This window comes from Mus caroli, unplaced genomic scaffold (genome assembly GCF_978045245.1).
Source record: "Mus caroli unplaced genomic scaffold, Mus_caroli_1 scaffold_4, whole genome shotgun sequence".
NCBI classification, from domain to species: Eukaryota; Metazoa; Chordata; class Mammalia; order Rodentia; family Muridae; genus Mus; species Mus caroli.
In genome coordinates, this window is record NW_028227259.1 from 124,818,430 (window position 1) to 124,845,386 (window position 26,957).

The 26,957-nt window shown below is 51.8% G+C and overlaps 2 protein-coding genes and 1 pseudogene across 2 annotated transcripts in view; 2 read left to right on the forward strand and 1 right to left on the reverse strand.

Moving 5' to 3' along the window:
* Positions 1 to 488: 488 nt before the first annotated feature.
* Positions 489 to 6,542, reverse strand: Cfap73 (cilia and flagella associated protein 73). The gene is made up of 7 exons (XM_021163299.3): positions 6,434 to 6,542; positions 4,540 to 4,645; positions 3,727 to 3,831; positions 3,256 to 3,450; positions 2,083 to 2,304; positions 1,747 to 1,905; positions 489 to 715 (listed from the first exon to the last, which is right to left on the reverse strand). Exons 1-7 carry the CDS (start codon positions 6,487 to 6,489, stop codon positions 638 to 640), a joined length of 921 nt encoding a protein of 306 aa, XP_021018958.1. The 5' UTR covers positions 6,490 to 6,542; the 3' UTR covers positions 489 to 637.
* Positions 6,543 to 12,970: 6,428 nt separating this feature from the next.
* Positions 12,971 to 13,172, forward strand: LOC110293843 (NADH dehydrogenase [ubiquinone] 1 alpha subcomplex subunit 1 pseudogene; annotated as a pseudogene).
* Positions 13,173 to 19,880: 6,708 nt separating this feature from the next.
* Rasal1 (RAS protein activator like 1) overlaps positions 19,881 to 26,957 on the forward strand; it is a 31,278-nt gene continuing 24,201 nt past the window's right edge. Inside the window, exons 1-4 of the mRNA XM_029478116.2 lie at positions 19,881 to 20,197; positions 23,524 to 23,580; positions 25,375 to 25,488; positions 25,637 to 25,698. Of these exons, the coding sequence (XP_029333976.1) occupies positions 20,133 to 20,197; positions 23,524 to 23,580; positions 25,375 to 25,488; positions 25,637 to 25,698 (298 nt within the window). The 5' untranslated portion in view covers positions 19,881 to 20,132. The remainder of the gene's footprint in view (positions 20,198 to 23,523; positions 23,581 to 25,374; positions 25,489 to 25,636; positions 25,699 to 26,957) is intronic.

Sequence of the window (26,957 nt, forward strand, 5' to 3'; positions counted from 1 at the left end):
GCAGGTGGCCATGCCTGCATGTCCCTCCTGATCACTGAGATGAGAAAAACGAGTCACCCAAGGACTGCTGCAGGGCAGAGAAAGGCTGTGGTGGCATTGCCCTTCTTCACGTGGAAGAGAGAAGCAGCCTGTGCCAACCCTCGGGTCCTCCGTTCTGCTGGTGGCTTTTCCCACCTCTTGCTTGAGGTCCTGTATGTGTGTGTGTGTCAAGCATCCTCCAGTAGCCGGATCCCAGTGCAGGTCAGGCACACGTTGGGGACTACCCTGTTGGGCCCGAAGAGCAGATGGTACCAATAATCCCCTGCTGCTCAGATCCACTGTACATAGCAAGTGCACATCTTGGAGTGCACTGGGCCCCGTCTGAGCTTGTCCAATGCCCCCCCCCCCCAGCCAGCTGGGAGAGGCCTGTCCCCAAGCCTGTTGTGGTGGATGGAGTGACCAGCCCAGCTGTCAACCCCATTGTCTACTTAACTGAGTTCATACTGAATGTCCCATGGAAGGCTCAAGATGGTGCGAGGCATCATCGCTCTGTCTTGCCCAGGAGAAAGGATAGTCAGAGAGCGGTTACGTTGAGCCTGCACACCAAGAAATGTGGGACTTGGTCCCTCAGGTCCCCTTCACTGTTCGCCAGGCCGGATTAGGAGGCAGTAGCTGTAGGCTGAGCCTGGGCAAGGTTGGCCAGTGTGGCTGAGATGCTCATGATAAACCGCTTCACCTGGGGGCAGAGATGACATGGCCAGAGTACATCCTCTCCCCACCCCCACGGAGGCAGGGCAGGGGCGGGGCTGGAGCCCCCACTGGAGAGGCACTGATCGTGTCTAGCCCAGCCTCCTAAAAGTATCCTTTGTTCTGTTTATTGGTAAAAGTACAACTCAAACTTGGCCTCTAACTCATGGCATTCCTCCTGCCTCAGTTCCCTAAGTGTTGAAAATGATAGTGTATAACACAGAATTTTTTTCTTTTAGACTGTATAGGGTCTCTATACAGTCCTGGCTGTCCTGGAAGTCGCTCTGTAAACCAGGCTGGCCTCAAACTCAAGAGTTCCGCCTGGTTCTGCCTCCTGAATGCTGGGTTTAAAGGTGTGTACACTTCCTTGCCCAGCCACTGAAGGAATCTAAACCAGACACTTGGCAGCTTTCCAGCTGGCTCCCTGCCAGCCTGGTGTCCCACCCATGTCAGGTCATGTCTCCCTTGGATCAGGCTTGGCTTGTTGGCTTGTAACCTCATCGACATAGCATCTTTTCGTTTTGTGCTAATTGCTCACATATAGGAAATGAACGGACACCTACAGCCCCACCACCAGGAGCTGGGTGCAGCACATGTACAGCAGCCTGTGCGAGCCTCTTCATGTCCATCACGTGGGTAAACACTGAGGCCATAACACAAAGAAGGAAAAAAGCAGAATAGCCATCCCTTGCCGTGGCAGTGACAGGGAGGATGGTGACAGTTCTCTGTTCTGGCCAGCCTGATAGTGATTCTTGGCCTTGAGACGGGGGCAGGAGAGACCCCCTGGATTTGTTATCCCAAGGATTAGCGCAACTCATGATCAAACACTGGCCTCCGTTAATCTAACCAACACTGCATGAGACACACTTGCCACCTGGTGGCTACAGTCCTGGGAGCTGAGTGTGGTTTTCTGGCTGCATAGTAGGGCACTACCTGTAAAGGGCCCTTAAGCTGTAGGTGTCTCAACAGTGGGCTTTCCCAAAAGGAGTGTTGAGCAGTGAGCAATGGAGAGCTCCTCACCTCCTCCAGCTGCCCCTCCACGTCCTTCACATCCAGGGTTTGCCTCCGACCCTGTTGCAGGCGAACAAGATGATACAGGTTGAGCACAGCCATCCTAGCACGTCCCAAGAGCAGCGTCTTTTCCGATGCTGAGTTCAGAATTTCGATCCACTTAGATTCCTGTGGAACGCACGCCCAGATCGCCATTGAATTGGGGACCTGGTCCTAGGGTCGGGGAGGCCCTATATCTGCCTAACAGGTGCACCCAGGTGTTCTGCAGAGCGGTAACACAAGCACTGTCTCTAACCCCCACCCCACCCCTACTAGCAGAGTGGGTGGGCCCCCGGGGACGCGCACCCACTGCTGTCTGTGTTCACGCGCCGCCTCCAACTGCTCCACCAGTTGCGTCCGTTGCTGGTTCAGACTCAGCATCTCATCCTGCTTCTCACTCTGCAAACTAAGCAGCTGCGCACGGGTCGACTCCATCTCCACCAGTCGTTTTTGCTCCGCCAGTTTCAGTGCCGCCTTTGTGCTTACCAGGCTCTCGAAGCGGGCCACCAGGTCGGAAACCTCCTGAAACTGAAGAGGGGAACTCACATGGCCTCCAATCCTCCTTCCCTGCCCACCTGGCTTGCCAACACACCCTGGGGGGTGTCCTCAGTCCAGGTGTGCCATGGGACATCTCAGGCCCTGAAATGGCCTTCCCTGTTCGTGTCCTACCCCACTCCATGATCAAACCTAGCTAATTAAGCTGGCTAGACACCACTTTGTTGTTGACTGGGAGAACTTGGTGGCTGATGCCTGGAATGCCAGCACTTGGGGATGCTGAGGCAGGAGAGTTGCCTCAAGCTCAAGACCAGCCTCCACTACAGATCAAGTACCTGGTTAGCCTGGGCTACAGAATGGGACTCTGTCTCAACGACCCCCCTCCCACGCCCCATCCTCTATGGAGCTGAGCATGGTGGCAGTGGTGGCACATGCCTTTAATCCCAGCACTTCAGGAGGCAGAGGCAGGCGGATCTCTGAGTTCAAGGCCAGCCAGGGTTATACAGAAACCCCCCCCCCAACCCCAAATCCCCAAGAGTTGAAGGTTTGCCTTGGCTATGTAAGGAGTACAAGACCAGCCTGGGCTATATTCTCACGTCTCAAAAATCAAATCAAATCAATCAAACCTGTCTCATAAACCAACACACATACATTTCTCCCCCAAAATCTAACCTTCCACAAATAATAAAATTTATATTATTGTCTGTCCTCATGCTGTCGCCGTCACGCCCCCCCCCCCCCCCCCCGCACACAAGCACACACACGCACACCTGCTTAACATCATGATCTTGAGTACTAATGAACTTCCTGCAACTTTTTTTTTTGACATGTAAAATAAGGTCTACAATAACAGGATCCATTTGACCTGATTTAGGTGATGCCTTGAGAACCAAGCAGGTCCCTAGTATTCGGTGAGTGCTGTCTCTTGTCTACTGTCAGAGTTCGGGAAAACAAAGCGGTTCCCAGGCCCTCAGCCCTGCTCACCACAGGCCGCTTCTCCAGGGCTCGCTTCAGCATGCGCTCGCAGGGCTCCAGGCGCTGCACTTTCCGCTGCAGCCGCGCGCGTTGCAGCCGCAGCTCCTTCAGCTGTGTACGCAGCCGCCTCAACTCTGCGTCCAGGTTGCTAGTTATCTTCCGCTCCTCTATGGCTTTCCGTGCTGCACGCCGGGCCTCAACTTCCTGGGAAGGACGGGTGGGTGGCGATCAGGGGAAGCCTCAGAACCTTGGGGCTTGCGGTGCTATTCAGCCTTCACCAAACCACAACATTTGCACTTCTAAGCCACAGGAGCTGGGATTCGAGGTCCTTGCACCTCCTCAGTCCTCTGACAACCCGGATCTGCACACCACCACCACCCTCCAGTATCATCACCCACGTGGCTTTCCTAGTTGGAGCTACTCTAGAGTGGCAAACAGGACCCCCCTGCAACCTGCCTCTGGCCCTCAGCCTCCACTGACCTTCAGGAATTTGTCATAGGAGATGACAGAGCCCTGTAGCTCCTGCCCTTTCTGCTCCAGCTCTCTCCAGCGCTGGTTCACGGACTCTATCGTGCTGCGGTATTCCTTGGAGTGGGATGCAGTTAGAGGTGTGTGTCTGTTCACCCCCCCCCCAATGCTAGTGGACCCGTTTATTCCCCGCCCCCCTCAACCTCTTTCCCTCTAGATACTCCATGTTCCAGCTACCTGACTCCCTGAGCTTTTAAAAATAAATAAATAAATAAATATTTTTATGTTTTAAATTGTGTGTATTTCTGGGAGGGATGTGTGCATGTGAGTGTAGTGCCCTTAGAGGCCAGAAGGGGCGCTGCCCCCTCCCTCTGAGCTAGAGTTGCAGTGTGTTGCCAGCCACCTGGTATGAGTGCAGGAACTTGAACTGGAACCCTCTGTAAGAGTCAGTGCTGTTAACTGCTAAACCCTATGACTCTGAGCTTTGTCCTTGAACGGAGTCTTCTTCCAGGAAGCCTTGCCTGTCTAGAGGTTCCCCACACCCACACCCACCCCCAGAGTCTGAGAGCCCCAGTGCCTTCCCGTCCAGCAACCTCTACCCCGGCACCTATTTTCCTCTCTAGACTGTGAAACAATGGAGGTCAATGGCCAGTAGGTGCTCAATGCACACATGCACGTTTGTACCGAGCATTCGCACACCATCTTCCTTTGACAGATAAGGGCATCGGAGCTCAGTGTAGACCCACCCTAGACTGTATAACCCACATTGGGCACCACCAGTGTGTGTGTTTGAAGAACCCTCAGATTTTAGCAACTGAGGCTCACCTTCTTCTGGGCCTGCAAACCCAGGTCCGCAACTGCTAACTCTTCCTTCTTCTCCAATATAAGCTGCAAGACCGAACTGTCATCCCCAGTCTGCTCCAGTGGCTTCCTGGAGGGAGCCAAAGGGGAGGAGTTAACGAGAAGAGGGGGCAGACTCCCTGGGGAGGGTGTGTGTGTGTGTGTGTGTGTGTGTGTGTGTGTGTGTGTGTGACTGAGATGGCCTCACTCACAACCTACAGAGTCAGTTTGCTTTTGTTTTAAATGGTCTCATGTAGGCCAGGCTGGCCTTGAATTCTTGGTCTTGAAGCCTCTACCTCTTGAGTGTTAGGATGACAAGCATGGGGCTGGCACTCTGGATTTTTAATTTGTTCACAAGTTTGCTGTGTTCCTGTTCTGTCCAGGCAATGTCCTTGTCACAGAGGGTGCGACCATCAAGACAGACAGACAAACAGAAACCCGTGTTCCTGGGAGCTGTACTCCCCCGAGGAGCACAGACAGCTAAGATGGACACTAATAGCAAGCACTGCCCGGTCCCAGTGAGCCCTGCCTGGGATATAAGAGTCAATATGACGGGGCTGGAGAGATGGCTCAGCGGGTAAGAGCACTGACTGCTCTTCCACAGGTCCTGAGTTCAAATCCCAGCAACCACATGGTGGCTCACAATCATCTGTAATGAGATCTGATGACCTCTTCTGGTGTGCATCTGAAAACAGTGACAGTGTACTCATATAAATAAAATAAATAAACCTAAAAAAAAAGTCAGTAGACTAGAGGACTATTTTCAACATGGAGTCAGAAAGTCTGTCTGGTTGAAAGATGCCATTGTACTGACAACTTTAGGGGACAGAGTCCAGGTCAATGGAACGGCTAAGAAACACCCAGGCTCCCAGCAAGCACCGGAGTACGTTGAAGGTGACTTAAAGGAGAAAGGAGACGGCAGGTTGACACTAAGAGCCATTCAGGGCTCTGTGGCAGACTGTGGCAGGCCACGGGGAAAGAAAACAATGGTCATAACCCAAAACACTGGCCGTGACCCTGGCCAGAGATGAGAAACATGGGCAAGTTTTGAGAAAACCCCTGTGGCTGCCGTGAGGAGCTTGGGGACAGTGAGTGCTCATGATGGGGGGCTTAGGATGCTCTGGCAAGGATGTCATTCTCATCCAGGTAGGCATAATGGGGAGGTAAGGATGGACCCACTTGGTACAGCCGTCAGCCAACAGAACAGGGCAGGATAAGAGAGGGGTGACAGGGACCTCAGCAGCTGGAAGGATGTCCCTCTGAGGGATGTCTGTAGGATGACCAGGTGAGATGGTTTGGACGGGTTCCTGCTCTGACCACCCAAACTGGGAGCGTTTCTTCGTGGGGAGTGCTCCAAGAGAGGCTGGCTGTGGGAGCCCAGCTCTCCCAGGGGTTGGTGAGATGGGAGGGAGTCAAAGAGAGTCTGACATCTCATTCAACAAGGCTCACCCAGCCCCTCATCAGAAGAGTCATCACGCCCCTGCCCCCGCCCCCACCCCTGCCCCAACTTGACAGATACAGGTCTCAGGATCTGCAGACAATACACCACAGAGCTGACATCCTTAAAATGCAGCTTCTCTGCTGGCCAGCAGCTCACAGGTAAATATTCCTTTCCACTCTGGTTCAAGGAGTTCATCTCTGAGATACTGGCCAAGGCTGGAGGCAGGAGCATGCAAGTCATCACAGAAGCTTAGAGGCTGGGCTCTAACCTGCTCACTGAGACCTTGGAGGGGAGACCTATCTCAGTTACACATTCTCTTAGGGCTTTTGCAACCAAACTGCCCAAAGGAATGGGGCTGCAGGGACCCTAGAAGAAGGGATGGCCTCTCAGCTCGCTCTCCCTCCATCTTCCCCATTCAGCCTCTCTTGGACCACTCACGGTTGCACTTTCTCGCTGAAGACCAGGCGGAAATACTCCTCCCAGGCCACTGCCATTGTCGCACAGGTGTCTCCAGCCACCTTAGCACAAGCTGAGGGACTGTCCTGTTTGGAACTCCCAGAAGCCCAAGGCAGAGCAAGCCGTGGTTGCCTGGGCAGCCAACAGTACACATTCTGTTGCCAGGCAGCAGCGTAGGACACACTCCTGACAGGGACAGACAGCAGCCAGGAAGGGAAGCTATCCTCTAATCTAAATTTGGAGGCTGTGGACAGGACATGGGTCCTGGGGTCAATATTTCCTTTCCCGGGGGCGGGGGGAGGGGAAGCTGGGTCTAGCCACGCCTTTTCTCAGCTGGGTACAGTTTGGCATCATCATGCAGCAGTTGGTTCCTTCGTCCACACGGGAGATTAGGAGGAGCTGGATCGGGTCTCAGGGCTACAGCTATCTCCTGTCACTGGGAGACAGAAGCTGATGAATCTCTATGAGTTCCAGGACAGCTGGGGCTACACCAAAAAAGCCCTATCTTGGAAACAGCAACAACAAATTTATTCCATTTATTTACTGCATGTGGACATGTGTGCATCTGTGTATGTATGTGTGTGTATGTATACTGTGCCCCCCCCAAAGGGTAATTATTGAGTGCCTACTGTTTGCCCAGCCCTATGTACTACTGTCAGTCATTCTGAGGATGACTGCTGAGGAAGGGCTCTATTCCTTTGAGCTCCTGGCCCATGCAGGTGATGGGGCTACCCATGCAGGTGATGGGGAGCTACCCATGCCAGTGATGGGGTTATCCTGGCCATGTCTCATGGAGCCTCAGCCTGGTTTGGAAAAAGCACTGCTCTGAAGAAGTACCCTGGGGAGGGCAGGTGATTTGCATTTGACCGGTGGAGGAGGGAGAGGCTGTCCCAGTTTGAGTAATTACTGTGGGTCAGACAGGATGCCCTCTGTTGTATAGTACAGCATTTAACCCAAAGCACTGGTACTAGGGGAAAGGACTCAGCAACAAATGCCCACCGTATATCCAACCGGAAGCAGCAAGCAGCCCCTGGTCATCTGCTTTAAACTGTTCCAATCCCTCCCTCCCTCCTCCCCTTCTTTCCCCTCCACGACACAGGCTGGCCTCTAACTCACCGTGGTTCTCCTGCATTTGTTTCCTGTCATTTCCCCTTTCAAAAGAATATATTTCTTTTTGTTTACCTTTATTATTTTTTTTTTAATTGCTGGACACAGTGGCTCACACCTTTAATTCCAGAACTTGGGAGACAGAGGCTGGCAAATCTTTATGAGTTCCAGGACAGCTAGGGCTACACACACAAAAAAATCTCTATCTTGGAAACAACAACAACAAATTTATTACATTTATTTAGTGTGTGTGTATACAACCGTAAGACTGGTTTCTCTCTTAACCTCATGGGACCTGGGGAGTAAGCCTCCTGTCTCCATCTCACAAATGCTGTGATTTACAGGCATGCCGGATAGCTTTATGCCAGCTTCACACACGCTAATGTCGGCAGAGAGGAGAGAACCTCAACTGAGAAAATGCCTCCAAAAGATGTACCAAAAAATGTCTACCAGCTGTAAATAAGCCTGTCAGTCATTTTTTTCATTAGTGATAGATGGGAGAGGGCCCCGCCCACTGTGGGTGGGGCCATCCCTGGGCTGGTGCTCCTGAGTTCTGTAAGAAAGCAGGCTTAGCAAGTCACAGGGAGCAAGCCAGTGAGCAGCATCCCTCCATGGCCTCTGCATCAGCTCCTGCTTCCAGACTCCTGCCCTGTCTGAGTTCCTGCCGATTGCCATTGGTGATAAACAGTTCTACGGAAGTGTGAGCGAAATAAACCCTTTCCTCCGCAAGTTGCTTTTGGTCACGGTGCATCGCAGCCACAATAACCCTAACTAGGACAGCTACCCAGCTCTATTCAGCTGATTGGTGGATTTAAGATAAGGTCTCACTGTGGAGACCTAGGCTGGCCCCAGATTCACGAGCCTTCCTCAGGCTCCAGCATCGTGCTTCCAGCGTTGTGCCAACCTATACTTATTTGCAATGCCTGCACTACTTAAAACCACTCCTAAGGAGTTTTGTTAGGGGATATTTTTAAAAAGCGATCTAAAATAACCCACGTTCTCCCTTTGGAGCATTTTGCATTAAATTACCCACATTATCTTTCTGTGTAACCTGATGTAAGGCTTCAGCAAGAAACATGAGCTCATTTTTCTTAATTAAAAAAAAAATGGAGGTGTAATTTCTACCTCCTGAAATTCACCCCTTTTCTTCACACACGTTTTTATGGGCTGTGGCAAATGTGTAAAGCCGTGTAGCTACCACACCTAAGGCAAAAACGTCACGACTCTGGGCCCATTTGTAATCTGACTAGGGTATATCCTGTGGTAGTGCATATCTGTGATCCCGGTATTCAGGGGGGTTAGGTAGGAGGATGGAGAGTTCAAAGCCAGCCTGGGATGCACATCAAGGCTCGGTCTAAAACAGAACAGGAGGTAGAGATCCAGGCTATGCTGGGCCACAATGCAGGTTGAAGGCCAGCCTGGGCAGCCTATTGAGATGCGGTCTCAAAAGGAAAAGTAAGAAAAAAAAAATGAGGGCTGGGATGTAGCTCAGTTAGAGTACTTGTTAAGTGAGAAAGAGAGAGACAGACTGACAGACAGACACAGAGGGACAGAGACAGACAGACAGGCACAGAGGGACAGAGAGGCAGACAGACCGACACAGGCAGAGGGACAGAGAGACAGACAGACACAGAGGGATTAAGAAAGAGACAGAGAGAGACAGACAGAAGGGCAGAGAGAGACAGATGACACAGACAGAGGCACAGAGAGACAGACAGACACAGACAGAGGGACAGAGAGACAGACAGAGACAGAGTGACAGAGAGACAGACAGACACAGATAGAGGGACACAGTGACAGACAGACAGACACAGACAGAGGGACACAGTGACAGACAGACAGACAGACAGACACAGAGGGACAGAGAGAGGGAGACAGGCAGAGATAGACACAGAGAGAAGATAGAGAAAGAGAGAGAGAATCCTTTATGGTTTTCTCTTTTCCAAAATGTCAAATTGGGTATAGTGCTCAGGGTAGACCAGCACTGGAGAGTTGTCCAGCATGCAGGAGACCCTGGGTTCCGTCCCCAGTATCGGGGTGAAGGGCATATTGCTGCAAGAGATACCCAATGGTCTGAGTCTGTCCACTCTCTTCGCAACATTGCTGTGGAGTCAGCCCCCTTCCTGGGTGAGTGGTACTTACAGAATGGTTAGTTTTCTGTCAACTCTACACAAGCTGGAGTCCTCTGTGAAGAGGGAGCCTTCAGTTGAGGAAATGCCTTCATTGGCCCGTGGGGCTGTTTCTTACTTAGTGATTGACAGGGAAGGCCTAGCCCACTGTGGGTGGTACCACCCCTAGGCAGGCTAAGCAAGCCATGAGCAGCTTCCTGCTCTGACTTCCCACAGTGATGGATCTGAGTTCTGAGGTGAAAGAAGTCCTTTCCTCCCCAGGTCATGGTGTTGGTTTTTTTGTTTGTTTTCTGAGACAAGGTTTCCCTGTGTAGCTCTGGCTGTCCTGGAACTTGCTCTGTAGACCAGGCTGGCCTCGAACTCACAGAGATTCGCTTGCCTCTGCCTCCCGAGTGCTGGGATTAAAGGCACACGAGACCACCACCTAGCATGGTCATGCTGTTTTAAAGCAAGCTAGGATGGCTATGGATCTGTGTGGCTTCTTAGTTCAGTCCTTGTATGGAGGACAGCTCAGTTGCTTCTCATGTACAGCCCTACTGTCCGGGCTGGCTTCCTGTCACTCTAAGTGAGGTTGGACCCGACCCCGTGTTCCTGTCAGCTAAGCACGTGGTCCTGCATCCAGCACACTGAGTTCCATTTACGGGTTGTTTCCCATCATCCTCTGTGCCGAGACGATCAGCTTCTTGTTTCATTTTTTTATACACAGGGTTTTATGTATCCAGGATGGCCTCGATATAGCTGAGGATGACCTTAGACACTAATTATTATTAATTATTATTTGATTGCTTTTTGAGATAGGATTTCTCTGAGTAGCCTAGCTGTCCCACAATTCACTCTGGGACCAGGCTGCCTTTGAACTCAGAAAGATCTTCCTGCCTCTGCATCCCAGATGCTAGGATTAAAGGTGTGTGCCACCACTGCTTGGCTTAAACATTTATTTATTTATTGTGTGGCTTGTGGGGCAACTCCTAGTGTGTTTGTGGAGGTCAAAGGTTACCTTGAGCTGGTTCTTTTGTTTTAAATCGTGGGTTTGGGAATGGGGTAGGAATTGGATTGAGGTCATCAGGCTTGGTGGTGAGTGCCGTTACCCGATGGACTATCTCATCCCCCATCCCAGTGTCTCTCACTGAGCTGAGGCTCTCAGAGCTTCTCCTAGGATTCCAGGTGCTCGATATTCTGCCTGGATACTTGGGTTGATGCTACAGTCTAAGCTCAAATCCTTATGCATCCACAGAAAGCGATTCTCTGAGTGAACACTCTCCCTAGACTCAGCTTCCCCCCCCCCATTTTGAATTCTAGAATCAGGGAACACTTTATTCCACAAAACAGAATAAATGTTCCAATAGTCGGAACAAAGGAGGGTGGCTGAGCAGAAGAGGGAGGCGTGAAGAAAACCAGAGCAGAAGCAGAGATGGGAGGGGCTGGGCCCTGGAAAACCAGAGGACCCCAGTTTGGATTCTTAACTCCCGAAGGAAAAGCAGGGCGTGGCAGAACAGGGGGAGCACGGTCATCTCAGTGCTGGGGAGGTAAAGATGGGAGGATTCCTGGGGTTGACTGGGCAGCCAGCCTGGATGGATGGATGAGGGCTCCTGGGTCAGTGAGAGAGACCCTGTTTCAAAATGTAATGTGGAGAGTGACTGAGGACCACCAAGCATGGGCCTCTGTCCTCCACACATACCCAAACACACATGAGTGTACATATACACACTCACACACATGCACACAATGCACACACACTCATATACACACATGCATGTGTACACACACATGCACACTCACACACATACATGCACACAGGCGCACACATGCACATGTGCACATACACACATGCACACAATGCACACACATGCACAAACATGTGTGTACACACTCATACATGCAAACACGAACTCACACCCACACCCACACTCATACATACACGCAATACACACATGCACACTCACACACATGCACACTCACACACATGCAATACACAGGCATGCATACAATGCACATGCACAAACACGTGTGTACACACTCACACAGTCACACATGCAAACACAAACTCACACCTACGCCCCCACACTCATACACACATGCATGCACACATGCATGCACGCACATATATGCACACTCACGCACATGCAGTACACACACATGCTCACAATGCATACGCACATGTACAAACACGTGTGTACACACTCACACAGTCACACATGCAAACAAACTCATACCCATACCCATGCGCTCTCTCTCTCTCTCTCTCTCTCTCTCTCTCTCTCTCTCTCTCTCTCACACACACACACACACACACACACAGTTTTTTCCTAGTTCCTCCCCCTGTCCAGCAGGGGCCAGAGAAGCGATCTAGGAAGACGCCTGATGAGCGAACATCCTGCTGTGGCAGGCTCTTTTGTGTGAGGATTAAAGCAGAGAAATCTCTCTCAGAATTTCCCATGGAAATGTGACTGTTTGGAAACTTGGATTGTTGTCGCCAATAACCTTTCTGGGAAGGCCGGACAAAACAGCTTAATTTTAGCTCCGGGATGTGGAGCTTGACTGACTCCATTTTGATTTTTAGCCTGGTTTAACAGTCACCACTTCCTGGAGTATTTACTATAATATCCTATTCTAGCTCACACCATCCATATCCTGTAACCGCCACTTGCTCCCCCACCGAGCCCCAGCCAGCAGCAGTAGTAGCACAGGTACACCAGCCCAAGAAGGTTGGACAGGGGGCTGGGGCTGTAGCCTAGCAGGTAGAACGCTTGCCTGGCATGTACAAAGCCACAGGTTTAAGCCCCAGCACTGCACATACCATATGTTGTGACACATGTCACGCCAGTCTTAGGAGGATCAGGAGTTCAAGGTTATCCTTGGGTCAAGGACAGCCCAGGCTACCTGAAACAATGCCTAAAAACAAAACAAATTGTAGGGGCTGGGGAGATGCCTCAGCGGTTAAGAGCACTGACTGCTCTTCCAGAGGTCCTGAGTTCAAATCCCAGCAACCACATGGTGGCTCACAATCATCTGTAATGGGATCTGATGCCCTTTTCTGGTGTGTCTGAAGACAGTGACAGTGTATTCATATAAGTAAATATTTATTGGGTGGATGCAAGCCTTTATTTCTGCTATTGTAAGTGCCCTAGACCAGACTTTTAAAGTCCCAAAATGATTGTATCTTTTAAGAAGAGACCACCACTGCCTCTCCCACATGCTGTTGGAAGGGAGGTGAAACCAAGTCACCTCTGTGGAGCTGGTGACGGTTTGGAGTGTGAGTAACAGTGTAGAGAGGTGGCTTGAAATGCTCCCTGGCCTCGCCATTATGGGGGTGTGCTTGATCATCTCTGAGGTGTCCACTGTTTACATCCACAAGTTCACCAACGGGAGCAAGGAGAAAAGAATCGCTGGAGTTTAGTACCAATGGTTTTTGATGGAACCTGATAGACTTGTCTCTGGAATCAATTGCTACTATGTGCCCGGGGGGCCTGGAGAACATTGACTAAGGAGACATTTTCCTGGCTGATGAAAAAAAAATTACTCAGCTGTGGTCATCTGTTCCTGCTCGAAGGCTATGCAGCATGCTATGAAATGCATAATAAAAATTAAAAAAATACAAGAAGAGCCCACCATCTTTATTGTTCACGCAGGGTCTCTCTATGTATCCCAGGATGTCCTGGAATTCACTCTGCCTCCACCTCCCAAGTGCTGGGATTAAAGGCACACACCACCACACCGGGCTAATGACTTGGCTTTGGCTTGGCCCCCCTATAGTCCCACCGTCCAGGATCTCAGCACTCTTTCCATTACAGTTGAGCATCTTTAATTGGAAAATTTGAAATCTGAACTGCTCCTGAATTTGGAACATGTGAGATTCTACAATTTCAGATCAAGGGTGTTCATTAAGTAAAGTTTATGAAAAACAAACAAAACAAAACAAAACAAAACAAATCCATAAGTCCAAAAAAAAAAAAGCTGTTAAGATGAGCAGTAAGTCCAGGGTAAGGGAGAATCAGCTATATCATCATTTCTTGTTCAATTCTGTTCTTTTCCCTCTTTTTATTCCCTTATTCATTTTGTTTGGAGATATGCTGACTCTCCAACCCAGAACCTTTTGTGTATGGAAGCAAACATGCAGCCACTGAGACACATCCCCAGGTAGTGTTTAAATTACCTAGGCTGGAGAGACGGCTCAGCAGTTCAGAGCACCAGCTGCTCTTCCAGAGGTCCTGAGTTCGAATCCCAGCAACCACATGGTGGCGGACAACCATCTGTAATGGGATCCGGTGCCCTCTTCTAATGTGTCTAAAGACAGTGACAGTATACTCACATACATAAAATAAATCTTTTATAAAAAAAATCATTTTGATCTATGTGTAGTGATGCCTCCTGGGTCACATGTGCATGCAGAGGCCACAGGTTGACATTAGGTATCTTTCTGGATCTTTCTCCATCTTACTGATTGACACAACGTCTTCCAGACCCAGGAATCCACCTGTCATTACCACCCTCCTAACACTAGGGTTACAAATATGTGCCACCATACCTAGCTTTTTATATGTGGGCTAGGGCTCAGAACTCAGGTGCTTATGTGGAAAGCCCTTTTCTGACTGACCCATCTCCCTGGTGGGCTACACTTTCGCAAATGTTTATTGAGTACCTACTATGTGTCCTACAGTGTTATAGATGCCAAAGATACATCAGCTCTCAGAGCCAAGCCAAACCTGTCCTCGGGGGCTCACAGACATGTGCCACAGAAGGTCAAATAAAGCTAAGGATTCTGGGAAAAAGTCACTGCATTGCCATGAGGGTTCCTGGAAGGGGGAGGCACTTGAAAATGTCACACGCAAACAGACTTGAAGGACCTAAGAGTTGAGACTAGCAGAAGAGTGGTCTGGATAGAGAACACAGCACATGCCAAAGTCCTGTGGCAGCAAGAAAAGGAAGACGCTCGGGTTGGTGTGTGGGATTCAAACAGGAAGGGGTCAGAGCTGGATCAGGAGGAGCTAGAGGATTAAAGGACTCTCTTGAGGATCTGGAATTGGTTTTCTTGTTTCCTTTTTTAGAGATAGGGTCTTGTTCTGTGGTCCTGACTGGCCTCAAAGTAGCTGCCATCCTCCTGCCTCTGCCTCCTGAGTGCTGGCATTCCAGGTGCCATTCTATCACATCTTCTGGTTTGCTCGTGTACAGAGAGCCACCTCAGGCCTGAGATGACACTTGGCTGAAGGCCAGGCACCAGCTCTTAAGCCACCAGCTTGTCTCCAGCTGGGGAGGGCTGTGCCATTTTGCTGCACAAGTCATTCTCTTCCCAGGTCTCAGAGCTCCCCTCTGTTGATTGGGAAGATGTGTCTGGTTGGTTTGGACGCCTCTGCCATGCTATGACCTGGGCCCTCCTGCCTGTCTCTGTCCCCGGGTAGAGTGGGGGGAGGGGGGCAAGTTGGTTTGAGTTGTGCGCTGAGTGACAGCAGGGACACTTTCCCAGCTGCCCTTGCCCTTGGCCACAAACCCACACGCTCTGGAAATATCCACTGTCCCCCCCACCTCCCTCGACCTCGCGGTTCAATGACTCCCTTCCTACTTCTTCATTCCAAGGCGTGGGTGGGGGAGGCCATCACAGACCTGTTTCCTGGGCAGGCGGCCTGGGGAACTGATGCCTATTCCTGCACACACTTTCTGCCGTGGTTGTCTGTCCCCCGTGGCATCTTGCCCAGAATTGCGCCCAGCCATCACAAACTGGGCTTTGTGTCTAGAGACAAAGACCTCACTCTCATCCCTGCCTGAGCCCTGTCAGCCCTACCTTAGCCATGGCTTCAGGTAGTTGTTTCCCTAGGAGAGAAACTGATTCCTGGCAGGGCTCAGTGAAGAAGGAGGTCTACAGGGCAGGAATAAGTTGCTGAGGGTCAGGAGACCATCCTAGGCACCTTGGGGACAGAGAAGTAAGAATCAATAGAACGGGGTCACAGGAACACTGGGCTCTGGCTCCTGGTGGCTTTTACCCATCAAGTGTGTTTTGAGTTTCAGTGCCAAGGTTGTGGGAGGCGGTGACATGAGTCAGACATTGTCCCTGACATTTAGGTGATAAGACTGGTGGGTAAATCACCACAAAACAAGCCATCAGGAAACGGAGGTCATAAATGTGGCTGATAGGCAATGGAGGAAGGACTCCATAGTCCTCCTGGAACCTCTCTGCCTGGGATTCCCAGATGCTGGGTGCCAAGTGGCAAGAGTTGGAAGACAGAAATGTTCTTTTTAAAACTGATGGAAGGGGCTGGGGAGATGTCTCAGCGGTTACAAGCACTGGCTGTTCTTCCAGAAGTTCTGAGTTCAATTCCTAGCAGCCACATGGTGGCTCACAGCCATCTGTAATGGGATCCGATGCCCTCTTATGGGGTGGCTGAAGAGAGCTACAGTGTACTCACATACATGAAGGAAAGAAAGAAAGAGACAGAGAGAAAGAGAGAAAGAGAGAAAGAAAGAGAATCAAACAAACAAACAGAACTGAAGGAAGCATGAATTAACTTCCAAGTTTTTGTTTTTCTTTACAAACAGATTCTCAAGATGTAGCCCGGGCTGGCCTCAAACTTATAGTCTTCATTTATTTTATTTTATTTTATTGATTTTTTTGAGACAGGGTTTCTCTGTATAGCCCTGGCTGTCCGGGAACTCACTCTGTAGACCAGGCTGGCCTCGAACTCAGAAATCCGCCTGCCTCTGCCTCTGGAGTGATAGGTCTTCCTTTAAATAAAAATAGAAAGTATGTACATACATAGGGTGTCTGCTTGTATTGTTCTCTCTCTCTCTCCTTTCTTTTTCTCCTTTCTTTCTTTCTTTCTTTCTTTCTTTCTTTCTTTCTTTCTTTCTTTCTTTCTTTCTTTCTTTCTTTCTTTTTGAGATAGGCTCACTCAATGATGTTAGGGCAGGGATGTTCTGCTCAGAGTCTGTGAGCTTCTCTGGGCCCTGGCAGAGCATGTCACACATGGGGGTGAAGTGCTGGTTTCAGCCAGGTCTGGGCAATGAGCCTACAAGGGCGGGCAGAACTCTGATCTTTGGATCTCTCTGCTTGGATTAAAAGAACAAAAAAACAAAATCCAGATTCCCCCAGATCCGCAGTCCAGAACGGGAACTTCCTCCAGCTAGATAGAAGGTGGTACTTCCTCCATCCCTGGAACTGGGGGCGGGGGGGGGGGCTGGGGCTGGCACTCTACCTGGCTACATCCTCAAGATCCAGCCTTGGAGTTAAGCCAAGGTGGGATTTCTAGGCTCCTGAGTGAGCTGGGATTCTCCGTGATGAGCATGACACTTAGTGGGCACTTGCTGTATACCAGGTGTACTGAAGGCTTGTGGATTTTTCATGATGGCCATGACACTTAGTAGGCACTTGCTGTATACCAGGTATGCTGAAGCCTCTGACATTTCCTCCACACCCTCATGCATTCAGTGACATGGGTGCTGGTAGCAGCTTCAACTCACACAGGAAGAAACAGAGGCATCAGGAGGGTAACTCACCTGCCTGAGAGCATCCAGTACCGGGATTCATTAAGAAGACCCCTTCCCTGAAGAAGACCTTCAACTAGAACTTTCCCCACCTAAGGCTTTATTTATTTAGAGGTGTAGCCCAGGCTGGCCTTGAACTTACCAAATAGCCAAAAATGACCTTGAACTTCTAATCCTCCTCCTGCTGTCTTCCAAGTGCTGGTTTTACAGCTGTGTGCCACCCTGGGCCACCATGCTACCAACTGGGTAGCAAGCATGCTACAAACTGGGCAGCAGCCCCAGACACTAATTTATTTATTTTTTTAGCCTTTGTAACTCAGGCTAGCCCATACTTCACAATCTTTCTGGCTCAGCCTCCTGTTCTGCCATTACAGGTGTATACCATCACCCGGGCTTCACCTAAGTGTCTACATGATATCTGCAGCCATAGATGCTAGACATGGCAGAGAGCTAGCAAGAACTGTGTTTTTTCCCTTAAGAAGATTGGGAGGGGGGTTCATAAGCACCTACTGTGTACTTAGAACAGCTGGAACAGCTGGCCTCATACTAGCCATGTGAAGGGGACATGATTGGGTCTTGTGTGAAACTGATGGCTGCCAGGGTCTCTTCTTTCTGTCTTGGCTGCTGGCTCCCAGCAAGTCATACCCTCCCTGGCTGTCTTTTCCCTTTGGGGCCCTGGATCGGGGTTGTCTGAGCAGGATTCCATTCCAGCCTCCCGCCTGTTTTAGTTCAAAGTTTCTTAGAACAACAGGAAGTACTCGGGGAGGGTCATATAGAGAATGTAGAGATTGTGGCCCCTGTGCCAGAGGACCTGGTGTCAAGTGGGAGGGAGGTGACAGAGCTGGCTCCTTGGTGGTCTAGCTGATCCCACTGCGGGTTTAGAGTTGGGAAAATTACAAGTAGGGCTTCCTGTTCACTTTGGAATATGGAGTAATGATGGCTGTGTTTGGCCAGTACGTCATGGAATCCGGACACTCCATCAGGGTGCCCCGGGGGCCTGGATGACTTGTCTGGGGTCTCTATAACCCTAGGGGCAAAGTACCCAGGCAAAGGTGTCTGCCTAGGTGTGTGTGTGTGTGTGTACAGGGAAGCCTGTCCGCACTCTTCTTCCTCCCCAGAAAAACGTAGAGTTACTGCTGCAGATGGTGGTAGGCGGGGGTGGGGGGTGGAGGTGGGGGACGCAGGGGTGGAGGAGGGGGGGCTGCTGCAGTTTTGGACTCAACCCTGGGTCATCCCTGGGTTGGCCTGCTGTGGTCTTCCCGGAAATCCACCAGGATAGAATTCCAGGGTACCAGCTCACTTCCATCTGGAATGGGTGCTGGCTGGGAAGAGGAGGAGGGAGGGGATTCAGACCACTAGGTGGCTCCAGCTCCAGGGGCTGGGCAGGTGCTCCCAGGGCTAGGCAGGTGCTCCCAGTCCTGCCAGTCTGGGCAGTTGCAGGTGACCTCATTCTGCACTCCCATGGGTGCCCGGCCCTAAGTTGCCCTTGCCAGCCTTTGTGAATACTCCCCAGTTAGTTAAACCACAGACTTCGAGAAGGAAGGTAGCTCTGCCAGCGTCTACCCTGGGACAAGCCTTCTGTTCACATGATCCCATTTAAAACTTGCAAAGGCACAAAGCATCTTGGGAACGGAGGAAAAAGGAAGAAGAGCTTTGCGTGGGGTGTGGAAGGGCCTCCTAAAAGCCTTGCCAGGAGACGTGACATTTAAGGCACACCTTGAAGAAGAAGAAGAAGAACAACAACAACAACAAAAAATACTGTATGCTCTGTGCTTGATTAGGTGTGTACCACTCTTCTGAGGCCCGTGTGGGAGTATCTCATTTAATTCTCTCTCAACCCTGTGAATGAGACACGTGTCGTGTCATGCTCCCTGAACAGATGAGAAAACTAAACCGAGGCACAGAGAGGTTAAGTGACTGACTCATCTAAGACCAGGCATTACTACATCTACCAAATGGCAGCAGAGTCAGAACTCAAACCCAGAAAGGAGACTTCTGGCAAGTGTCCCCCACCTCTCAGAACCCCAGTTTGTGTGTGTGTGTTTATTTTGTTTTGTTTTGTTTTGTTTTTAAATCCATAGATAGAGGGCACGCATGACATACAGAGTTGCTGAGGGCTCGAAACTGAGATAATCCCCGTGAAAGGCTCAGGCCGTGCCTGGCACTCGGTTAAGTGTTCGAGGATTGCAGATGGCTCTTATCGTGCCGCCCGGGCGGTGTTATCTCCGCGCCTCCCCTCCCCCTGCGGCCGCGGCTTCCTCCCCCGCAGTGGCAGCCGGTGACGTGGGAGCCTCCGCTGGCACACTCCGGGTTTAATTGGAGACGAAGAGACGATGCAAGGGGATGTTCGAGGTCCCTTCCTCCACTCGCATCAGACCCCCAGGGAGCGTGCGCCGCCTGCCGCCCAGAGAGAGTACTGTTCCGGGACCCCGAGGCTGGTGTTGGGGTGGCAGGTGGCGGAGGTGGGAGAGGTGTGGAGGTGCTGGGTTGAGGGCCGGCAGGAGACACCCGTGTTCTTGGAGGATCCAAAATAAGCTCAGTAACAGCCTGCCGCCCTGCTTGACTGCTCGCGCCTCCTCCACCCCCACCCCTTGACCCATAGCGCCTGGGGGTCCCTAGCTGAGTGCAGTAGTCTGGGGTGCCAGCAGGGGGCGCTCGCGTAGGGGCTCAGGGCGGGCGGGGCAGCTGCGGGGGGCGGGATCGGGAGGGACCTCCCGGGCGGCAGACGCCTGGCTCAGCCTGCCCAGATCGCAGCTCACAGCTACCTGTAGCTCTGGACGCATGTCCCCTTCCGGGACCCAGCACGTCTCCCTCCTAGCCCTGCATCCAGCCCACTCGCACCCCAGACCCGGACACGTGGGAACCGGAGGACAGCGTGCTTGGCCCGCAGCTGATGACATGTAGGGTCACCTCCTGGTCCAGCCTCAGAACCTCGGCAGACTCCTTGCCTGGAAAGTTTGGGACTGTGCGCCATGGCCAAGAGCGGCTCGCTGAGTATCCGCGTGGTGGAGGGACGAGCACTGCCCGCCAAGGACGTGTGAGTCCCCGGGTGCCCACTGGGGTGCGTAGAAGGGTTGTGGGGAGCCCTGTTTCAGACCCGCTGCTGGGGATCCGCCCTCCCTATTCTGTGGGAGGGGGCGCCCAGGCTTAGCAGGTGCCGCACCTTGCTCCCTCCACCTTCACCCCACCCCCGGGAAGGAGGGTGTCTTTGTTCTAGGATGTCCCCCAAGTGGGTCTTACAGGACGGGTTAAAGGATCTCTGGACTGGGTACTCTTAGAGCCTAGGAGGGGGTTGAGCGATCCCTTCCTTAGCTCCAGCAGGTGTTGGAGGTGGGGCTTCTCTGAGCGACAGAAGAGGCTATTCAGAGACCACCAGGGGTAGAGCCCCTGAGGACAGTGATCCAGACTGACCCCAAGAGTTTTCATGCCTTAGGGGTGGTGTTTAGGTTTGCAGCGCTTCACCAGGTGGTCCTCTAACCCGGAACCCCCGTTTTGTACCTGCAAACCTAGGGTGGACTGTCTCAGATCTCCAAGTGATCTAAGAGACACTTGCAGGTGCACATGTGATAGGTCTGGGGGCGCTGGGTTCCTCGGCCCCTGTCCTTGGCTCTGGTTCTCCGGGGCGGAGTCAACAAGTGCTGACTCAGCAGAATGGGGCTGGGGGCGGGTGGATGGAGCGGGTTCCCCACTCCTGCTTGGTCCAAAGCCAGAAGGGGCTTTGGAGGTGTCAGCCTGAGCCAGGTGTCAGGATCCTTTGGCGGAGGTGTGTTAGGTGACCTTAAACCTGCCTCTTGCTGGCCTTTGGTGTCCCATCTGGGTCGTGTAGTTCTGGAAGGAGCTGCTGTTAGATCCTGTGTCCATCTGGGAGAGTGGAAGACACTGACTTGGGGGTCAGCTGTAGAAAGATGAGCAGGCACGGTGGGACCTAGAGACCATTGCTTGGGTAAAACTCCCAACTACCCTAGCTGCAGATTCTGCATCCATCTTTGCTTTTGGGGAGCCTCCTTGGCACCCTCCAAACTGTAGCTGTGCCATGAGGGGAGCTGTTTGGAGTACTTTTAGCACCCCACCTTCTTGGTTAGCTACCACAAATAAATACACACCTGAAGTAAAAGCTTTGAGCCACCCACTTCAAGATGAGCATTGGAGACTATAGAACTGCGGGGCAGGAGTGGAGATTTGGCAGTTGGTGGCTGATGGAAGGGACCTGCCTAGATACAGGGTTTTTGCCTCACTGAACTCCACCTGGTACACCAGTCTTGGGAGAGTATTATGAGCTAGTGACAGATGTAGCCACTGGGCTAGGACACAGGCTCAAGGGCTCCCTGCTTCTTTGGGAAGGGGCTTTCTTGCATCTTGGCTCACCCCTGTCCCTCCAGTTTTCTGGCCAAGGTAAGCTCTGGGGTTGACTGTGACCCAGAGCAAGGCTGAAGAGGTATCTCTGTGGCCTGCTGAGCACCAAGCCTCAGTTTCTCTCGTGGTCAGCTCCCTTCTTTAAAAGGGATCTTCTCAGAGCAAGCTGGGGGCTCCCTTGTCTTCGAGTGAGTCATTAGTTGTGATGTCTTCTAATTCCCTCTTCTAAGACAGAGGGCCGAGACTCAGCCTGACCGGCAAGGTTTGAGTGGGTGGCCAACTCTGTCAGTCATTAATGAGGACTTACCCTGGACAGGTATAGTATTTAGCACTTTATATGGCCAATTGGTTTCTGTTATCCACGTGAAGATTCTGAGGACCAGAGAGGCAGTCATGGTCATAAGATCACACAGCTGGGATATAAACACCAATGACTTTAATGTATGAACAGTACCAGGCAGGCAAGTAAAGATTGAGGATTACATTTCCCATGCTTAACTCAGACAGGGGCCATGGGAGAGGCCAGGAGTCTGGGAGAGGCTAAGAGTTTGGGAGAGACCAGGGCCTGGGAGAGGCCCGCTCTGCCTGCCACTCTGGCCCCTACCTGATAGGGGCCTGATAAGACCATGTGCGTCACAGCCCTGGAGCAGATGTGTTGAACCTTGCTCCCTCGAGGGACCTGGGGTCAGCTAGGTTACATGGGAGAGGCTGTTTCTCCAAGCCTCCGTGACAGCTGAGGCCATGTCTGCTCTGGGGAGGATGAAGGGTGAGGTAGAGAAGCTTCGAAGGGAAACTGAGGGACAGGGAAAGACCCAGACAGCTAGCTAAGACCTAAGGTGCAGCCAGCGCCCCTGATCCCTGTGGTTGAATGTATGGGTGGCAGAGAGAACAAAGCTGGAGGAGCAGAGGGGATATGGTTAGAAGATCTTGGCTGAAATCTTGTGGGTACCACATCCATTCACCCTGAACCTTCCCTGAAGGACCACCCCCAGACCCATGGAGAAGTAGGTGCAGCTGGGACCCCAGGAGGTCACAGTCCAGGGATTGTAGGAAGGTAGAGACCAACAAACCACATAGATAAACTGCATACAAGATGATTTCGGTTCTGGGGGTGGGGTAGGGTGGGGGCATGCAGTATTTATTTTTTGATATGAGACTTGCTCTCAAAATGTTGTCCAAGCTGGTCTTGAACTCCTAGACTCAGGTAAACCTCATGATTCAGCCTCCCAGGAGCTGGGACTGTGGGTGTGGCTCATCTCAAATAGCTTGGAGGTTCATTTTAGACAGTGGTGCCAAGAGCCAGCCTTTGAGACTGAGGTAATAGAGACCCAGGTAGGCAGCCTGGAGTTTGTTGGTGACTTCTATTTTGAAGGGGAGGTAGCCTGGGGTTTGCTGCTGACTATTATTATAAAGGGGAGGTGGGGGGGGTGGCCTTGCCTAGAAAATAGCACGTGCTTTTTGGAATTTGTTTTGGTACTGTTTTTCTTACCAGAGATGGGACCCGGGGTTTGAACATACTAGGCAAGCACTCTGCCCCTGAGAGATAGACTCCAGACCTATGGCCATCTCTGTGGGTTCGGTCTTGAGTTCCTGGGCCCTAGTGTTTACCTGCAGGTCCTTCCTGCTGAGGACGGGGGTGAGGAGAAGGTCAGGCTGAGGTACGCAGCCTTTAGCTCAGAAGTTGACATTAGGGTCTTGTCTGTGGCGGGGAGCTCGAGGTAACTTGTGATCTCTCCTCCACACCTCTCCCCTCCAGCCCCCTCTGGGCTGGTTAGAATCCCATAGTGACAAAGCAGTCCCAGAACCAGAAGGACCAGGCTTATACTGCCTGTGGGCAGTGGGTGAGTGGCCTGGACCGTGATGACATAACCTGCTGATATTCCCCCAAGTTCTTGACTCTGTAGATCTTGCTGTGTGACCCAGGGTAGGTCCCCATCCCCTCTCTGAGCCTCAGCTTTACTCTGCCTAAGGTAGAGATTGGGGCTTCCAATAGCCTTCTTGATCCCGCAGGTCTGGGAGCAGTGACCCCTATTGTCTGGTGAAAGTGGATGATCAAGTGGTGGCCAGGTATGTAGTCGGCAGGGCGTGGGTGGGGAGGGGAAGGGACCTAGGAAGGAGGGCCCGTGCTTCCCAGAGAGCAGCGAATCCTGAGGGGGTGTGTTCTTCAGGCTTCAAGGGGACTGCTTGTGCCCTGACCTCTTGGGTATGCACACCACTGGGGCCGATGCTAACTGGCCAGTATCCTCTGTCTGGGGACCCATGATGTCACTGTGGCTCCCTGGGGCTGACTCTGTCACCACCAGGCTGTGCCTCCCCAGAGGTCTCTGGGGGGAGGGATATCTCATGCTTGGCTGGCGCCGGGTCTCTGGGTGCTGCGGGTGCCTGAATGTGTTGAATTCGCACTAATGTTCTAGTGTGTGTGTGTGTGTGTGTGTGTGCATACCAGCCTGCCCATTTGGTGTGGCACAGAACTGGTGTGAATGCTTCTGACCACGCGTGAGCGCCCATGTGGGTGTGCAGCCCCACAGGACTCCTGTGGGCACCATCTCGGGGGATGTGTGCGTGTGCCTCGGTGAGCACACAGGCGAGCAGGTGTGAATGCAAGGGAAGGAGGGTGCGTGGATGTCTGTGGGCGCTCAGTCTGGATGGGACATCAGCTGAGCTGGGCTTCTGCCCCCGCAGGTGAAGGGACAGCTTTCAGCCCCCGCAAACCTGAGGGGGTGGGTGGGCGGGTGGCTAAAGCCTTGGTTTCTATGGAGACGGCAGGATCCAGGATGCTCCTGGCACTAGTTCTGGTCCAGATGGGCTGGGTGCTGGGGGGTGGGGATCCCCCAGGGAAAGCTGACCCCTCCCGTGGCTCCTTCTGTGTTTGCCCTATTATAAGATACTAACCCCCAAGCCTCAGGCTGGCTTTCTTTATGCCTTCAGGCAGACATTCTCCCTTCTCCAGGCTGCAAGAAACCAACAGAAGAAAGCGAGTTTTGCACACTTGGGCTTGGCTGGGATGTCACTGGGCAAAGTAGAATATTTGTTCCCGGGAGCAGCCATGATGGGAGCCCTGTGAGGATGCTAAACCTAGTTGTTGAACATATATTATGTGTGCCTGTCTGGCTTTGACTTGACCCTAGCATCCCCTGACTTTCTGGGTACTATGAAGTCCTGCATACTCTCCATGACCATGGTTGGTTCTACAGTGGACCTGGCTTTGCTCACACATGCCTGCCCCAGGGCCTTTACACATGGTGTTCCAACCATCTGGGATGCCTGTCTTCCTGGCCCAGTTCTCTTTTGCCTAACTGATTTGAGTGAGAAGCCCTCTCCTATTCCCATCCCCAGCCCCAGCCCCACCCAGGCATCACTGAGCTCACCCCAATTACAGGTGATGTCTGCAGTCAGGGTAGCAGATAGGGAAGGGCATGAATGAGTGGGCCACTAGGTACTGGTGACTTGTTCCGGACTCGTGTCTCTCTAGGACACTGTATCTATATTTACAAATAGTTTCTAGATGTTTCTGAGTGTGTGTGTGTGTGTGTGTGTGTGTATCAGAGAGAGAGAGAGAGAGAGAGAGAGAGAGAGAGAGAGAGAGAGAGAGAGAGAGAGAGAGAGCATGCATGCATACATGCACATTTCGAGCTGCATTTTTCTGCATCTCTGGTGTGTGTATTGGGACTGGGTGTGCTTCTCTGTCTAGGCTTAGGGGTCTGAGTACGTTTGCTCTATTCCTGGGATGGGGGCATGTGTAGACTCTAGGAGTGTGTGTGTGACCATGTCTGTCCTCCTGTGTGTGTCCATAGCTGTATTTGTGGAGAATTCCTCACACCACCCACCCTATGAGACCCTAGCCTAGCCCCCCTCTTGCAGGACAGCAACCATCTGGAGGAGCCTGAGCCCGTTTTGGGGGGAGGAGTACACCGTTCACCTTCCGTTGGACTTCCACCACCTGGCCTTCTACGTGCTGGATGAGGACACCGTTGGGTGTGTGATGGGTGGGCGGGGTGTGCGTGAGGGTCCCAAGCCTAGATGCCAAGAGGAGGTGTGCTGCCTCTAACCCCTCAATCTGTGCCCATGGCTCCAGGGGATGGGGAGGGTCCTGGCCTGACCTTCTCCTACCACCATCCTGCAGACATGATGACATCATTGGGAAGATCTCATTGAGCAAAGAGGCGATCACAGCTGACCCTCGAGGTGAGCAGGGCGTGGCCCGCAGAAGAGGGAGAATGGGCTGACTCACAGGGGCCTTGCAAGGACAGAGGGAGTAGGGGCAGGGATGGTGGGGGACCTTATTATGCCTTTGATATGTGATTCGGTTCATCTATTGAGCAGCTAACTCATCTTCATAGACCTGGGGTTCACACAGCAGAAACGTGACACCCCTTCCTATCTGGGACTCTGCTCCCCATCCCGTGTAGTCAACAACTTCGGTTTGGTCTTTTTTTTTTTTTTTTTTTTTTTTAACAGAATCTTTCTATCTAACCCTGGATAGCCTTCAAGTTCTGATCCCCTGCCTCAGTTTCCCTCCTGCTGGTATTCCAGTGTAGAGCATCGTTCCTGGCTGAGGCTAGCCTCCTCATGTTTTTTCCTAGACACTATCTTTGCATGTTGGGTGTGAACCCTGAGCCTAGCAAGCACTTTGCCTCTAAGCCATACCCCAGCCCTGGAATGCTATTTTTAAAAACCAATAGCAGCACCCCATCCTGATGCACTGTCAATGCATGCTGACCCCTCCTTTGAGGTAGTGACCTTTATGACAATGGCCTAAAGGATTCAGTGACTTGCTCATAGTCACAAAGGTTTCGTGACAACCAGGACTACTTGGGACCAAAGTTGTTTGTGTCCAGGATTTGAGCTTACCATGTTATACTCGGTGTGTGTGTGTGCGCACGCTTGCGCATGTGCATGTACCCGTGTGAGTGCGTGTGAGTATAGGTTTGTCTCAGCCCACATGGTATCTTGTTATAATCCATGTGTCTCTGTGTGTGTCTGTGTGTATATGAGTGTGTATGTACATGAGTGTGTATGTACATGAGTGTGTATGAGGTATCCTGTTACACTTTGCATATGTGTGTGTGTCTGTGTGTCTGTGTGAGCGCATGTGAGCATGGATTTTCTCAGCCCACGAGGTGTCACACTACACTCTGCATATGTGTATATGAGTGTGTGCATGTGTGTGTGAGTGTGTATGTGTGTGCATGGGTGGGTGTGCCTGGGTGAGTGTGTGGGTGTGAGAATAGATTTTCTCAGCTCACGTGGTACCCTTGGTTTTCCCTAGTTGCCTTTCTTACCTCATGGTGTATTTTTAAAATTTCGTTTATTTTTATTTTATGTGTGAGTGTTTTGCGGGCTTGTCTGTGAGCACCATGCATGCAGTGCCTGTAGAGGCCAGAAGAGAGCGTTGGATCCCCTGGAACTGGAGTTACAGATGGCTGTGAATACGGGTGTTGGGA

Excerpts from the sequence above, each read along its gene's own strand:
- Cfap73 (XM_021163299.3), bottom strand. The coding sequence starts at position 6,489 with ATGGCAGTGGCCTGGGAGGAGTATTTCCGCCTGGTCTTCAGCGAGAAA. Across the intron at positions 3,832-4,539 it reads GTTTGCAGGCCCAGAAGAAG|GAATACCGCAGCACGATAGA; the intron begins GTGAGCCTCAGT and ends TCCCACTCCAAG. Across the intron at positions 1,906-2,082 it reads GTGAACACAGACAGCAGTGG|GAATCTAAGTGGATCGAAAT; the intron begins GTGCGCGTCCCC and ends TGCGTTCCACAG.